Below are 17337 nucleotides of genomic sequence, written 5' to 3' on the forward strand. Positions count from 1 at the left end.
TAAGACCTGGTATTAGCTGGAACCCGTAAGGAGAATATAAATAACCTAATCCGATCCTTTTAACCTCATGGAAAGCATTACCCAATGAAATAAGTTTACTCTTCAGCCAGCAAGAGAAAAAGAGGAACAGGCTTAAGCCTATGCTCCACAGGGGCAGGAAGATAACGAACAGGGGTGCAGGGCTTCCCTGGTGGCGCAGTGGTTGGGAGTCCGCCTGCCGATGCAGGTGACGCGGGTTCGTGCCCCGGTCCGGGAGGATCCCGCGTGCCGCGGAGCAGCTGGGCCCATGGGCCATGGCCGCTGGGCCTGCGCAGCCGGAGCCTGTGCTCCACAACGGGAGAGGCCACAGCAGTGAGAGGCCCGCGTACTGCAAAAAAAAAAAAAAAAGAACAGGGGTGCATACGCCCCACTCCTAGGGGTTAGGGGTGAAGTCAAGGTTGCTCCTTGGTGCAGGCCACAAGGGGCAACTGGAGGTCCCATACTGAACTATTAGTCCCACACCAATAAACAGACTGTCCTGGCTTTAACAGACACTGTGCCAAGTGTACCCTGATTTATGGGAATCCATCCAAGTTCCAAGGGGAAATACAAGCCACTGATGGATATGGAGGCCAGAGGTGAGGATGAAACAAGTGAGCCTGTATTTACAAGTTGGAAGACCCCCCACCCCCCGGACCCTGCTCATCCCCTTCTGGTTTATATTTTCCCCATACCTGAGTATATTTTGGGTGTGGATGTCCTACAGGACCTGGACCTCATAACCAGCATGAGCGAGTTCCACTTATAGATCCGAGCAGTCAAGCCTGCAATGGTGGATCATGGTAAACGGGATCCTGTAAAGTTGCCTATCCCGTGGAGAGTGGTGGCAATAAAAAATATCACCTACCTGGGGGACAGGAAAAAATAACAGCTACTGTCAAGGAATTAGGGAAGGTGGAAGTTAAAAGACCGGCACAAAGCCCGCTAAATAGCCCCATGTGGCTGGTGGAAAAACCAAACCTGGCGCATGATAGTAGATTACAGAGAATTAAACAAGGCAACACCTATCTATGCAGCAGTTCCAAACAGCCCAACCCCTGGATCCAATTCCTCTTCCCTTTAGACAGATCACTGTGTCTTAGGTTTGTCTAATACCTTTTTCAGCACACCCTTAGATAAGGAGTCCCAGGACCAGTTCACCTTCACGTGGAATGGGAGACAACAGACTTTTACTGTCTTATCCCAAGGTTGTCTGTATAGTCCTGCTGTATGTCATGGGATGGTGGCCTGGGATTTGGAAAACTGGGCTTTCCCTCCCTCTTTAGTTCTCTATCATTACATCGATGAGATGTCAAGCTGTGATGCCTTGCGCTCTCTTCCCCAAGCCACTACGCCTCTTCAGGAACATTTAAAAGCACAGGGATGGGAGGCAAATGTCAACAAGGTGCAAGGACGGAGACAGTCAGTAAAGCTCTTTGGAGTTACCTGGTCTGGCAAGACTAAAGTGATGCCTGAGGCTGTTTTGATAAAACACAGGTGTATCCCATGCCCTGACATGTGAAAGAACTACAGGTCTTTATAGGTCTGCTAGGGTACTGGCACCCTTCTACTCCCCACCTCGACCAGACATTAAAACCACTATATGCTTTAATGAAAAAGAGAACAATCTGGGACTGGAATACCCCACAAGAGGCTTCTGCAAAGGCCAAGCTGATTGTCCAAGGACTGAGGGTGTTAATGCCAGGTGCAAGCTGCGAATTGGATTTAAGTATATACATCCAGATGGGTTTGGGTGGAGGCTCTGGCAGCAACAAAATGGGAAATAAGTCCTGCTAGGAGTTTGGTCTCAATAACAGAAAGGGGCAGAGAACCGGTATGGTCCTAAAGAAAAACAACTGTCAGCAGTTTACCTAGCCTTACAACAAACCAGGGGTCTGACCACTGACCTACCGGCTGACATACAGAATTCCTACCTGTGTGCGACTGAGCACCTTACAAAGTGTAAGCCTACTCAACAGAAAAGCACCCTCTCCCGGGAGGTGCATGCCTGATTAGGGCCGGTGACCTACAGCGACCCACCAAAGACCCCCGCAACATCACCTGCTGCATCCCCTCTACCACAGGTACAGGGAGATACCGGGATGCCCCCTGCTAACACATGATACACAATGTCAGCTGTAGGGCCAAGCCGCTCGGTGGTCCTCCACAGCTGCTTGGCTCCGGATGTCCTCTGGTTCAAGGGACTGAACCAAGTAGTCAGTGGGCAGAACCCAGAGCCACGTGGCTGGTGATCACCCACAAACCCATGCCCCTCAAGCTTACCACTTGGCATCAAAATAATCGGGAAATATTAAATAAACCTCTGTGGGGGGCTGAATTGAGGGCTGATATTTGGACTGCCTGCGCGCAACCAGGTGCCAGCATGACCTTATGGCACTCGTCAACTCTGCCTGGTCATCACGAAGCAGCTGCATTAGCAAGAGCTTTGTTGCTGGAAGAATTACAGACCCCCTCTGACATGGCGGACTGGCTCCACCGAAAGTCGGGACACAGAGGCCCCAAAACTTGGGAAATAGTAAAAAAGCAGCATTTGCCTCTCCAATACGCAGACCTCTGAGTCACAGATAAGGGCGGCCCTCAGTGTCCTTTGAAGTGCCACCCTCTTCGACACACCCCAGGGTACACTGGACGCTCTGACCATCCAGTTACCAGATGACAAGCGGACTACATAGGGCCTTTGCCACTGTCAGAAGGACATAAATATACTCCAACCTGTGCTGACACAGCCACTAGATTGATGCAATCCTTTACCAGTAAGAAAACCAACTAGGCTGCAACAATCAGAGGCCTGTCAAAATTGGAAGTTATGTATGGAACACCAGCCCAAACTGACATGAACAAGGAATCATTTCACTGGACATGAAATACAAGAGTGGGCAGAAACCCCAAGAAATACTTTGAACTTTCCATCTACCATACAGTCCCACCATAGCTGGCCTTATAGAGCATGTCAACATGTCAGAAGCCACATTAAAAGCCCCATCTCCTGACTGCACGTTAAGAGGTTGGTCCCTCCCCACTCCCTCCACGTTAAGAGGTCTGAAACTATCAGATGATTAAATGCTGTCCCCAGGATGACAACCTGCAGATGAATGGCTACCTGACCAGACACCAAGAGCCTGAGACTGCAGGTTCAGAAGGGAGGCCTTAAGCCTACCCTGTAGGAAGGTCTCCTTTCGCCACTGCCACAGGACCTCTGACCTACTGTTACTGTAATTCATTAGCATTTAAATTGGTCTCCCCCTTCCAGGTGGCTTGGTATCCTAATCCCTTGGGGCCTGGGTATTGCCTTCCCTCAATCAGGCCTTTTATATGGTAATGGGCCCCACCCAGACCCAAATCTCTCCAAAGCATTAGCACAAGGACCTGAAGTGGGTTTGCTCAAGTGGGTTCCTGCTGAGGCCCCAGGTACTGAAGACATTAAAGGACAAAATGAGTCGTACCACCTGCCAGGAAAAAGGCCAAAACCAGGGGTGGTTTTGGCCAACGGTGATCAAACAGCTACGGTGCTCACAAATGAGGATTTGCCTACCTTTCACCCCTAAAACATCTGTCTTATCACTCATAGTGTGTGCCTCATAGACTCCCTGGCTCTGATTACCAGAAGTGTCCTCCTCTCCTGGGCCTCAACATATGCGAAGGTCCACAATCGCTCTGACTGCTGGGTCTGCAGCCTGTCTCCAATGCAGAGTAGATGCTGTGGACAGTTCATCTGTCCCACAGAACGGGACAATGGCTTGGTGACCAAAAATCCCCTTGGTGATCTGGTTCCTATACATGAAAGTTCTGTTTGATTATAGTGACTCTAAACAATATGTTTTTTCCCTGGTGCAAAACTGGTCAAGTAATCCCTGGACTCCCACAGCTTATACTTGGGATGGTTTAGTGTGGCTGGGAGCTGCACAAGGAGTCTTGATGTCCAGAGCCCCCACCTGCATAGGAAGGACCAACCACGCCCAAACAAATCACAGATGTATGGGGGGCTTCCCTTTGAAGTCTGCTGAGGAACTCACAACATATCAAATGATGAACGGACAGGAACGGAAGCAGCTTCCTATAGAACAGGCGACTTCATGGCTCCCAAACAAGGGATCTGGAAATGTGGAGCTTATCTGTGGCCTTATTTGCCCTAGTGGACGGGCCAATGCGCCGTCTCTTCTGGGCTGTACATACACCTCTTTACCAGGAGTTCCCTATAACCTTCCTGCTATTAAATCCAGGTGGTGGGCCCATCATAGTATGCCATGGTGGGAATGGCCGACAAACAAGAAAACCAGTGTAAGTGCTAAACTAGAAATCCAAGTGTTAGCAATTTACCCCATCAGCTTTGAATGACTCCCATCTCTCCATGAAACCAGGAAACCACTCAAATGAGAAAGGTGGTGCTGCAAAACTATATGGCCTTAGATATGCTGACAGCCTCACAGGGAAGGACACGCACCGTAACTGGGCAGGAATGCTGCATTTACACCTTCATGTGAATCCAACATAACCGATTAACACTCCCATATGAAAACAGTCATTAATCAAATGGATGAAATCCCCTTTGCCCATGCTTTACCCACTGGCTTACTTCCCTCCCAGGTAAATGGAGAACCATAGTTCTTACTATACTTTTGTTGATTAGGAACACTTTGTTCGTGCTACTTCTTATACTGTTGCTTTGGGCTAGGGATACAAAAGCCACCTCTCGATATCTAGCCCTAGGGTCTACGTGGAAAAATTACAGACAAGATTATACGGGCCATCAAGATGTCAGGAGTGGAGTATATGGCTGTTAACATAACTGCCACAATCTTGGGCCCTTACAGTTTCTCCGGTCCTTCAGCTGATCCTACCCAGAACTGTACTGTGCAGTAAATCATTCCTATGTCATCAAGGGCTTTGTAGTTAATAGTGTTAATAATCATTAGGACCAGGTGGCCTCCGAGCTCTGTGAGTCCCCAGAGATGAAAACCTTCACTGACATATTCCCAGTGCCCACAGGACTAGTTACCCGTTCATGAATCTTGACGTAAGAATGCACATCCTGTCTCCAAGCACCTACCCCATACCCTAAGTTAACTATAAAACTCTCCCAATGGCCCCTCGGTGGTGCACAGGACAGGCATGAATGCTCCCGGGCTGCTGTCTGCCTGATCCAGATCCCACCCTGTGAGTAAGTTACCCTGTAAAAAACTCATCCATTGATTAGCTGGAGCTGCCTGCCTAGTTTTCAGTCTCAAGATGCCTTCTCAGTACAGTGGGTGCTTTTTGTTCCCTCTGTCCTCCAACATATGTGAAAAGATATTCTACATCACTAACCATCAGGGAAATGCAAATCAAAACCAAAATATCGGAGAGGAACCAAGATGGCGGAGTAGAAGGACGTGCTCTCACTCCCTCTTGTGAGAACACCAGAATCACAACTAGCTGCTGGACAATCATCGACAGGAAGACACTGGAACTCACCAGAAAAGATACCCCACATCCAAAGACAAAGGAGAAGCCACAGTGAGATGGTAGGAGGGGCGCAATCACAGTAAAATCAAATCCCATAACTGCTGGGTGGCTGACTCACAGACTGGAGAACACTTATACCACAGAAGTCCACCCACTGGAGTGAAGGTTCTAAGCCCCATGTCAGGGTTCCCAACCTGGGGGTCCGGCAACGGGAGGAGGAATTCCTAGAGAGTCAGACTTTGAAGCCTAGCGGGATTTGATTGCAGGACTTCGACAGGACTGGGGGAAACAGAGACTCCACTCTTGGAGGGCATACACAAAGTAGTGTGCACATCAGGACCCAGGGGAAGGAGCAGTGACCCCAGGGGAGACGGAACCAGACCTACCTGCTAGTGTGTTGGAGGGTCTCCTGCAGAGGTGGGGGGTGGCTGTGGCTCACCATGAGGACAAGGACACTGGCAGCAGGAGTTCTGGGAAGTAATCCTTGGCGTGAGCCCTCCCAGAGTCAGCCATTAGCCCTACCAAAGAGCCGGGAAGGCTCCAGTGCTGGGTTGCCTCAAGCCAAACAACTAACAGGGAGGGAACCCAGCCCCACCCATCAGCAGACAAGCAGATTCAAGTTTTACTGAGCTCTGCCCACCAGAGCAAAACCCAGCTCTACCCACCACCAGTCTCTCCCAACAGGAAACTTGCACAAGCCTCTTAGATAGCCTCAACCACCAGAGGGCAGACAGGAGAAGAAGAAATACAATCCTGCAGCCTGTGGAACAAAAACCACGTTCACAGAAAGACAAGATGAAAAAGCAGAGGGCTATGTACCAGATGAAGGAACAAGATAAAACCCCAGAAAAACAACTAAATGAAGTGGAGATAGGCAACCTCCCAGAAAGAGAATTCAGAATAATGATAGTAAAGATGATCCAGGACCTCGGAAAAAGAATGGAGGCAAACATCGAGAAGATACAAGAAATGTTTAACAAAGACCTAGAAGAATTAAAGAACAAACAAACAGAGATGAACAATACAATAACTGAAATGAAAACTACATTAGAAGGAACCAATAGCAGAATAACTGAGGCAGAAGAACGGATAAGTGACCTGGAAGACATAATGGTGGAATTCACTGCTGCAGAACAGAATAAAGAAAAAAGAATGAAAAGAAATGAAGACAGCCTCAGAGACCTCTGGGACAACATTAAATGAAACAACATTCGCATTATAGGGGTCCCATTAGGAGAAGAGAGGGAGAAATGCCAAGAGAAAATATTTGAAGAGATTATAGTTGAAAACTTCCCTAACATGGGAAAGGAAAGAGCCACCCAAGTCCAGGAAGTGCAGCGAGTCCCATACAGGATAAGCCCAAGGAGAAACACGCTGAGACACACAGTAGTCAAATTGACAAAATTTAAAGAAAAAGAAAAATTACTGAAAGCAGCAAGGGAAAAATGACAAATAACATACAAGGGAACTCCCATAAGGTTAACAGCTGATTTCTCAGCAGAAACTCTACAAGCCAGAAGAGAGTGGCATGATATACTTAAAGTGATGAAAGGGAAGAACCTATAACCAAGATTATTCTACCTTGCAAGGATCTCATTCAGAATCGATGGAGAAATCAAAAGCTTTACAGACAAGCAAAAGCTAAGAGAATTCAGCACCATCAAACCAGCTCTACAACAAATGCTAAAGGAACTTCTCTAAGTGGGAAACACAAGAGAAGAAAAGGACCTACAAACACAAACCCAAAACAATTAAGAAAATGGTCATAGGAACATACATATCGATAATTACCTTAAACGTGAATGGATTAAATGCTCCAACCAAAAGACACAGGCTTCATGAATGGATACAAAAACAAGACCCATATATATGCTCTGTACAAGAGACCCACTTCAGACCTAGGGACACATACAGGCTGAAAGTGAGGGGATGGAAAAAGATATTCTATGCAAATGGAAATCAAAAGAAAGCTGGAGTAGCAATACTCATATCACATAAAATAGACTTTAAAATAAAGAATGTTACAAGAGACAAGGAAGGACACTACATAATGATCAAGGGATCAATCCAAGAAGAAGAGATAACAATTATAAATATATATGCACCCAACATAGGAGCACCTCAATACATAAGGCAACTGCTAACAGCTATAAAAGAGGAAATCAACAGTAACACAATAATAGTGAGGGACTTTAACACCTCACTTACACCAATGGACAGATCTTCCAAAATGAAAATAAATAAGGAAACAAAAGCTTTAAATGACACAATAGACCAGATAGATTTAATTGATATTTATAGGACATTCCATCCAAAAACAGCAGATTACAATTTCTTCTCAAGTGCGCAGGGAACATTCTCCAGGATAGATCACATCTTGAGTCACAAATCAAGCCTCAGTAAATTTAAGAAAATTGAAATCATATCAAGCATCCTTTCTGACCACAATGCTATGAGATTAGAAATGAATTACAGGGAAAAAAACGTAAAAACACAAACACATGGAGGCTAAACAATACGTTACTAAATAACCAAGAGATCACTGAAGAAATCAAAGAGGAAATCAAAAAACACCTAGAGACAAATGACAATGAAAACACGATGATCCAAAACCTATGGGATGCAGCAAAACCAGTTCTAAGAGGGAAGTTTATAGCTATACAAGCCTATCTCAAGAAACAAGAAAAATCTCAAATAAACAATCTAACCTTACACCTAAAGGAACAAGAGAAAGAAGAACAAACAAAACCCAAAGTTAGCAGAAGGAAAGAAATCATAAAGATCAGAGCAGAAATAAAAGAAAGAGAAACAAAGAAAACAATAACAAAGATCAATAAAACTAAAAGCTGGTTCTTTGAGAAGATAAACAATATTGATAAACCATTAGCCAGCCTCATCAAGAGGGAGAAGACTCAAATCAATAAAATTAGAAATGAAAAAGGAGAAGTTACAATAGACACCACAGAAATACAAAGCATCCTAAGAGACTACTACAAGCAACTCTATGACAATAAAATGGACAACTTGGAAGAAACGGACACATTCTTAGAAAGATATAACCTTCCAAGAGTGAACCAGGAAGAAACAGAAAATATGAAGAGACCAATCTCAAGTAATGAAACTAAAACTGTGATTAAAAATCTTCCAACAAACAAAAGTGCAGGACCAGATGGCTTCACAGGTGAATTCTATCAAACATTTAGAGAAGAGCTAACACCCATCCTGCTCAAACTCTTCCAAAAAATTGCAGAGGAAGGAACACTCCCAAACTCATTCTATGAGGCCACCATCACCCCAAAACCAGACAAAGATACTAAAAAAAAAGAAAATTACAGACCAATATCACTGATGAATATAGATGCAAATATCCTCAACAAAATACTAGCAAACAGACTCCAACAGCACATTAAAAGGATCATACACCATGATCAAGTGGGATTTATCCCAGGGATGCAAGGATTCTTCAATATATGTAAATCAATCAATGTGATACACCATATTAACAAATTGAAGAATAAAAACCATATGATCATCTCAATAGATGCAGAAAAAGCTTTTGACAAAATTCAACACCGATTTATGATAAAAAACTCTCCAGAAAGTGGGCATAGAGGGAACCTACCTCAACATAATAAAGGCCATATACAACAAACCCACAGCAAACATCATTCTCAATGGTGAAAAACTGAAAGCATTTCCTCTAAGGTCAGGAACAAGACAAGGATGGCCACTCTCACCATTATTATTCAACATAGTTTTGGAAGTCCTAGCCACAGCCATCAGAGAAGAAAAAGAAATAAAAGGAATACAAATTGGAAGAGAAAAACTGTCACTGTTTGCAGATGACATGATACTATACATAGAGAATCCTAAAAATGCAACCAGAAAACTACTAGAGCTAATCAGTGAATTTGGGAAAGTTGCAGGACACAAAATTAATGCACAGAAATCTCTTGCATTCCTATACACTAACGGTGAAAAGTCTGAAAGAGAAATTAAGGAAACACTCCCATTTACCACTGCAACAAAGAGAATAAAATACCTAGGAATAAACCTACCTAGGGAGACAAAAGTCCTGTATGCAGAAAACTATAAGACACTGATGAAAGAAATTAAAGATGATACCAACAGATGGAGAGATATACCATGTTCTTGGATTGGAAGAATCAATGTTGTGAAAATGACTATACTACCCAAAGCAATCTACAGATTCAATGCAATCCGTATCAAATTATCAATGGCATTTTTTAGGGAACTAGAACAAAAAGTCTTAAAATTTGTATGGAGATACAAAAGAGCCCGAACAGCCAAAGCAGTCTTGAGGGAAAAAAACGGAGCTGGAGGAATCAGACTCCCTGACTTCAGACTATACTACAAAGCTACAGTAATCAAGACAATATGGTACTGGCACAAAAACACAAACACAGATCAATGGAACAAGATAGAAAGCCCAGAGATAAACTCACGCACCTATGGTCAACTAATATATGACAAAGGAGGCAAGGATATACAATGGAGAAAAGACAGTCTCTTCAATAAGGGGTGCTGGGAAAACTGGACAGCTACATGTAAAAGAATGAAATTAGAACACTCCCTAACACCATACACAAAAATGGATTCGAGACCTAAATGTAAGACCAGACACTACAAAACTCTTAGAGGAGAACACAGGAAGAACACTCTTTGACATAAATCACAGCAAGATCTTTTTTGATCCACCTCCTAGAGTAATGGAAATAAAAACAAAAATAAACAAATGGGACCTAATGAAACTTCAAAGCTTTCACACAGCAAAGGAAACCATAAACAAGACCAAAAGACAACCCTCAGAATGGGAGAAAATATTTGCAAACAAACCAATGGACAAAGGATTAATCTCCAAAATATATAAACAGCTCATGCAGCTCAATATTAAAGAAACAAACAACCCAATCCAGAAAAGGGCAGAAGACCTAAATAGACATTTCTCCAAAGAAGACATACAGATGGCCAAGAAGCACATGAAAAGCTGCTCAACATCACTAATTATGAGAGAAATGCAAATCAAAACTACAATGAGGTATCACCTCACACCAGTCAGAATGGGCATCATCAGAAAATCTACAAACAACAAATGCTGGAGAGGGTGTGAAGAAAAGGGACCCCTCTTGCACTGTTGGTGGGAATGTAAATTGATACAGCCACTATGGAGCACAGTATGGAGGTTCCTTAAAAAACTAAAAATAGGGAGCAGGAGAAGCGGGAGGAAAAAAAAAAAAAAAAAACTAAAAATAGAACTACCATATGACCCAACAATCCCACTACTGGGCATATACCCAGAGAAAACCATAATTCAAAAAGACACATGCAAAAAAAAAAAAAAAAAAAAAAAAGACACATGCACCCCAACGTTCATTGCAGCACTATTTACAATAGCCAGGTCATGGAAGCAACCTAAATGCCCATCGACAGATGAATGGATAAAGAAGGTGTGGAACACATATACAATGGAATATTACTCAGCCATAAAAAGGAACGAAATTGGGTCATTTGTAGAGACGTGGATGGATCTAGAGACTGTCATACAGTGTGAAGTAAGTCAGAAAGAGAAAAACAAATATCGTATATTAACACATATATGTGGAACCTAGAAAAATGGTATAGATGAACCAGTTTGCAGGGCAGAAATTGAGACACAGATGTAGAGAACAAACCTATGGACATCAAGGGCAGAAAGTGGTGCAGGGGAGGGGGGTGCTGGTGTGATGAATTGGGAGATTGATAATGACATATATACACTAATATGTATAAAATGGATAACAAGAACCTGCTGTATAAAAACAACAACAACAAAAAAAAAAAACCCCAAAATATCACTTCACACCTGTTAGAATGGCTATTATCAAAAAGATAAGAAATAACAAGTGTTGGCAAAGATGTAGAGAAAAGGGAACACTTGTGCACTGTTGGTGAGAACATAAATTCATGCAGCCACTATGGAAAACAGTATGGAGGCGCCCTAAAAATTAAAAATAGAACTACCATACAATCCATCAATTCTACTTCTGGGTGTTTATCCAAAGAACACAAAAACACTCAAAGAGATACATGCATCCCCACATTCATTGCAGCATTATTTACAACAGCTAAGTCATGGAAACAACATAAGTGTCCATCAATAGAAGAAGTGGATAAAGAAATTGATATATATACACAACAGAATATTATTCGGCCATTAAAAAGAATAAAATCTTGCCCTTTGCGACAACATGGATGGACCCTGACGGCATTATGCTAAATGAAATAAGTCACACAGAGAGAGACATACATTGTATGATCTCACTTTTATGTGGAATCTAATACAAAAACAAAAACCCAAGCTCATAAATACAGAGAACAGACTTGTGGTCACGAGAGACAGGGAGTGGGGTACAGGTGAGCGAAATGGGTGAAGGTTGTCACAGGGTACAAATTTCCAGTTATAAAATAAGTCCTGGGAATGTAATGTACAGCATGGTGACTACAGTTAATAATATCGCTTTGCATATTTAAAAGCTGCTAAGAGAATAAATGTTAAAAGTGCTCATCCTGAGGAAAAAACTTTACAACTATGTATGGTGCCGGATGCTAACTAGGCTTATTCTAGTGACCGTTTTGCAATATGTGTAAATATCAAGTCATCACATTGTACACCTGAAACTAATAATGTGTTATATGTCAATTTTAAAAAAGGACGCTGAAAAATAATCCAATAATGCATTTAAGTACACTGTTTTGGCAGCATTTCTCTTAAATCTTAAATTTTGAATGAATAAGTCAACGTTAAAAAAAAGACAGTGCAGAGTTCAAAAGAAAGATGAATTTGGTTTGACAAGTGCTGCGACTGTGGTGTCTGTGAAGCAGTAACATGAACCTGAGAGTAGGACAATAGGAGAGAAGCCTAGACTGGGAGACTGAATGATCAGGTGAGAAGTAGGAGTCAGAGCCAGAGAAGAAATTGAGGGATACATTTAGAAAAATGTATCAGTAAAACAGGGCTCCCAAGAGAACCACTGTTTAAAGGATGAAGGAAGACAGGCCTTGAAAGGAAATGGAGAAACTGCTGGAAAAGTAGGAAGAAAACCTGAGCGCAGTCACAACCACCCTGACTCTCTCCCCACTGATCCCTTTCCCCAGGCTCCTTCCTAGATGAGAGCAGCCATTCACGGTTCTAAGCTCACCTGGAAGCCCGACCCTGGTAGGAGAATCCTTGTCTCTTAAAATAATCAACTGCATCCTCAGGGCAGGTCTTCAGAGTGTTCACTCGCACAAATCGAGGCACCTGGGAGGCTAGGAAACCATCAGCAGTGAGTGGGCAGGAACATGGACGGCTCTCTCCTGAGGGCCCGATGGCTACCTCCACCTCCACAACTCCTTCCAGCTCACCTGGGCCAGGTTTGGATCCCCCTTCCAACAGGTCCTCATTCTGGCTCACACCTCGGCGAACCTTGAGCCGTGCCAACTCGGCCTTCAGCCTTGCCTGGTGCCGGTCCAGCAGAGGCTTCCATCGGCCCCCGCGCCCTTTAAAGCCTCTTCCCAGCAATAACTCATATACTAGCACCTGGGGATGGAGAAAGGAAGACAGAAAACCTTGAGCATGAATATCTTGGAACGCCACAGTGTTGGAATTGGAAGAGCTAAACAGACCACCTGTAAAGACGGTAACAGGTAAAAATGAAACACCTCATTCAAGGTCACACAAGAAATTAATAGCAGATACATGATTTGAACCTGGTGCCTTGCTTCCCAGTCCTGAACCCTTTCCCCACGGCTTCTCACCAGGAAAGCTCTGGATGCCAACCCTCCTCCCTGGTCAACGTCACAGTTTTGTTTTACCTAGAGAGTCCCTGCCGTCGCTACTTTGCACTTCCGTTCTTTATCTTTCACACAAGACTCGAAGGTAAAGCATGTTCATCCCACCTCAATTCATAACCCAGCGAGGGGCTGCGCCTTCTCATTTCAGAGGAGCGACTTGACAGAGTCACACCGTGCACGGTGGCGGAGCTGGGACCAGGTTAGGAGGGGCTCACCCCGCCCGCCCCGCCCCACCCCACCCGTCACCTTGGCCAAGTGCGGACGCAGCTTCTTCTCGGCGCGGAGAAGGCCGGCGCTGGCGATCACTGCGTCCAGCACGGTGGAGTAGCGCTGCGTCTCGCACACCAGCGCGTACAGCTGCTTCACGTTCTGCGCGCGGCCGAGAGAACCCAGGTGAGGCGGGGGCCGGGCCAGGGGAGGCCCCCGCCGGGCCCCCCTCCCGGGCCCGAACTCCGAAGCCCCTACCCCGCTACCTGGAAGCTGCTGCCGTACACCAGCCCCTTGAGGGAGCCCTGACGACTCTCCACGCCGGCCAACACGGCCGCCGCCGCCGCGTACAACGCCATTCTCCACGCCCACGCGTGCGCCTTTACGGCTCTGTCGCGAAGTGCGCCTGGCTCCGCACCGCCCATCCCGCCCGGACTTCCGGGGTCAAAGGGCACGGAAGTTCCAGATCCGGGAGCCACAGTGCCCATCCAGGTACCCACAGGGCGTGTGCCAGGTGCCTGGCAGGGAGTGGAGACCGACGCTGGGAGCCCGGTTCACCACTTCTTCGTAGCTCTTCTCTTTTTTCTTTCAATTTTTGCCGATTTCACAGGCAAACAATGAGATTTTATTGATGTTTTAATTTCTGTGATTGAAGTTGAATATTTTCATGTATTATTGGTCATTTGTATTTCTGTTGTGACATGTAGATGTCTTTTGTTCATTCTTCTACCATCTTTCCCTTGGTGCTCTTTATGGATTAACAATATATACCTCGTATCTTAGGTTTTGCCATTTCTTCCAATTTATTGTTGCTTTTTTTTGTTTTCTGGCCGTGCCGTGCAGCCTGCGGGATCCTAGTTCCCCCAAACAGGGGTGGAACCCGCGCACCCTGCAGTGGAAGCACAGAGTCTAACCACTGGACTGCCAGGGAAGTCCCTATTGTTGCTTTTTAATGTGGTTTATAGTTGTTTTGGGCAACACAGAGTTCTCATTTTTAAGATACTTACCTTTATGGTTTCTGCCTTTGATGTCATGCTTGAAAACTGCTTCATGCCGCTACAATATAGAAATCACTTATGGCTTCATCATTTCACACTTAAATCCATTTAGAATTAGGTTTAGCACGTGGTGTGAGAAATGGCTCTTTGTTTCCCAATGGCTAGCCTTTTATGCAATCCTTGTGAGGATTCATCTATAGGAACGTTTCCCCAGCCTCACCCATGGGAGGACAGGGATTGTGTGGTATTTGGGTCTACAGCACCCATGTGGTTACTGGTTACATAATGGGTTGATTGAGAAGAAAAAAAACAAAAAAACAAAAAACCAGTACACTTGCATCTCAAGCATTCAAGTAGACAGGACTCCATGAACTAGAATATTCCAGCCTGTATATTCTCTGTATTACTAATAGCACATAAGCAAGCATTTTGCAAGAAGGTTGACTCTAGTCTACAATAAAATCACTGAGTCACTTAAAGGTTTAACGCATTCCTGTAGCTCTAGGTTGGTTCATAAGTGATCTTTTAGTGGAACTCTCCTCCTCCCCCATCAAATTAAATCATCTGTTTTCTTCATAGTACCTATTCCATATGTGGTTATGATTTATTCTCTGTCCCTCCATCTGGCTCCATGAGGACAAATCCTTGTCTGTCTTGACACTCATCTACCTTTAGCTCCAAGACCAGTGTCTTTCTCACAGTATGGACTTAATAAATATCTGTTGAATGAGTGAAGGAGTGAATGGATGAACAGAGCACAGATTGATGTGGTTCTGGACAACCAGCTGTACTAGAGTTGACCCATCCTAAAACAATCCCCCCTCCTTCAAGTGAGTGGGTAACAGGTACATCAATATTGATACAAGTCCACAGTTTATTCAGATTTCCTTAGTTTTTACCTGATGTCGTTTCTGTCCCTGAATCTCATCCAGGACACCACATTACATTTAGTCATGTCTCTCAAGGCTCCTCCTGTCTGTGACAGTTTCTCAGACTTTCCTTGTGTGTGGTTACCTTGATTACCTTAAGGAGTCCTGGTCAGTATTTTGTAGAACGTTCCTCACTTGGAACTCATCTGTTGTTTTTCTCATGATTAGACTAGGGTTATGAGTTTTGGGGAGAAAGACCACAGGTAAAGGGACATTTTCATTACGTCAGAGCAAGGGCACATAGTACCAAAGTGACATCACTGTTGATGTTAACCGTGACCACCTGGCTGAGGAAGTGTTTGTCCAGTTTCTCCACTGTAAAGCTACTCTGTAACCCTCTGGCCTCTCTGGCAGGACGTCACTATGTGTAGCCCACATTTAAGGAGGCTATTATGCTCCCCCTCCTTGAGGGTGAAGTAGCTATGTAAATTACTGGGAATTCTGCACAGATTTATCTCTTCTCCCCCATTTAATTAAACAGTCATTTATTTGTATCAGTATGGATTCAGGGATATTTATTTTATACTTTGGACTGTAATCCAAAATATTTTGTTGCTTAGATTATTCTTGTTTTGACCACTGGAAGTGCTTTCAGTTGGCTCCTATATCCTTTTCACAGGGCTCTACTACTGTACTTTTTTTTTTTTCACGTTTGTCTGGGTTGGAGCATTTCCTTGCCTTCTGGCACTACAAGATACTGAGGCTCCTTTGGTGTCTTTCCTGTTCTAGTCCCAGAATCAACCAGTTCTCCAAGGAGCGCTCATTCCTTTTATTGTAGAATGGTATTAAGAAATCAAGATCTGAGTGCTAGCTGACCTGGGTCTGTCAATTTTTTTTAATGTTTTACTTATTTTATTTGTTTATTTTTGCCTGTGTTGGGCCTTCATTGCTGTGTGCGGGCTTTCTTCTAGTTGTGGCGAGCAGGGGCTGCTCTTTGTTGCAGTGCGTGGGCTTCTCATTGCAGTGGCTTCTCTTGTTGTAAAGCATGGGCTCTAGGTGCGCAGGCTTCAGTAGTTGTGGCACACAGGCTCAGTAGTTATGGCTCACGGGCTCTAGAGCACAGGCAGGCTCAGTAGTTGTGGCACACGGGCTTAGTTGCTCCGCAACATGTGGAATCTTCCTGGACCAGGGCTCAAACCCACGTCCCCTGCATTGGCAGGCGGATTCTTAACCACTACGCCACCAGGGAAGCCCTGAGTCTTTTAATTTTTAAAATGTGACCATTAGAAAACATAAACCTACATATGTGGCTCATATACTTCTGCGGACAGCACTGCCTCTGTCCTAAAAATGCCTTCTCTTAATCCCACCTTCTCCCAAACCCTTGACCCAGTTTACTTTTTCCCTTCACTATCAAACTTTTTTTTTAAATTTATTTTTGGCTGCGTTGGGTCTTCATTGCTGCGTGCGGGCTTTCTCTAGTTGTGGCGAGCGGGGGCTACTCTTTGTTGCAATGCATGTGCTTCTCATTGTGGTGGCTTCTCTTGTTGCAGAGCACAGGCTCTAGGCACGTGGGCTTCTGTAGTTGTGGCACGTGGGCTCAGCAGTTGTGGCTCGCGGGCTCTAGAGCATAGGCTCAGTAGTTGTGGTGCACGGGCTTAGTTGTTCCACAGCATGTGGGATCTTCCTGGACAAGGGATCGAACCCATGTCCCCTGCAATGGCAGGTGGATTCGTAACCACTGTGCCACCAGGGAAGTCCCACTATCAAACTTTTTAAATGGAGAATCAGCAATCTTTGCCTTTACATCTTCATCGCATGCTATTATCTAACTGCCTGCAGTCCGTTTTCCACCAGCTGCACTGAGATGGGTCCCTCCCAAACTACCAAGAATCTCCAGATATTCCTTAGGCCTTTCCTGCTGAATCCGGGGTTTCATGGCACTGTTG

General features: G+C 44.6%; 1 protein-coding gene across 1 annotated transcript in view; it reads right to left on the reverse strand.

The window, feature by feature from the left end:
• Positions 1–13917, reverse strand: part of NSUN5 (NOP2/Sun RNA methyltransferase 5) — a 33088-nt gene extending 19171 nt beyond the window's left edge. Inside the window, exons 1-4 of the mRNA XM_027126131.1 lie at positions 13788–13917; positions 13561–13683; positions 12886–13060; positions 12681–12789 (exon numbers count right to left, since the gene is read on the reverse strand). Of these exons, the coding sequence (XP_026981932.1) occupies positions 12681–12789; positions 12886–13060; positions 13561–13683; positions 13788–13880 (500 nt within the window). The 5' untranslated portion in view covers positions 13881–13917. The remainder of the gene's footprint in view (positions 1–12680; positions 12790–12885; positions 13061–13560; positions 13684–13787) is intronic.
• Positions 13918–17337: the final 3420 nt, after the last annotated feature.

This window comes from Aethalodelphis obliquidens, unplaced genomic scaffold, assembly GCF_003676395.1.
Source record: "Aethalodelphis obliquidens isolate GAN/ISIS:26980383/991018 unplaced genomic scaffold, ASM367639v1 scaffold30, whole genome shotgun sequence".
Lineage (NCBI taxonomy): Eukaryota > Metazoa > Chordata > Mammalia > Artiodactyla > Delphinidae > Aethalodelphis > Aethalodelphis obliquidens.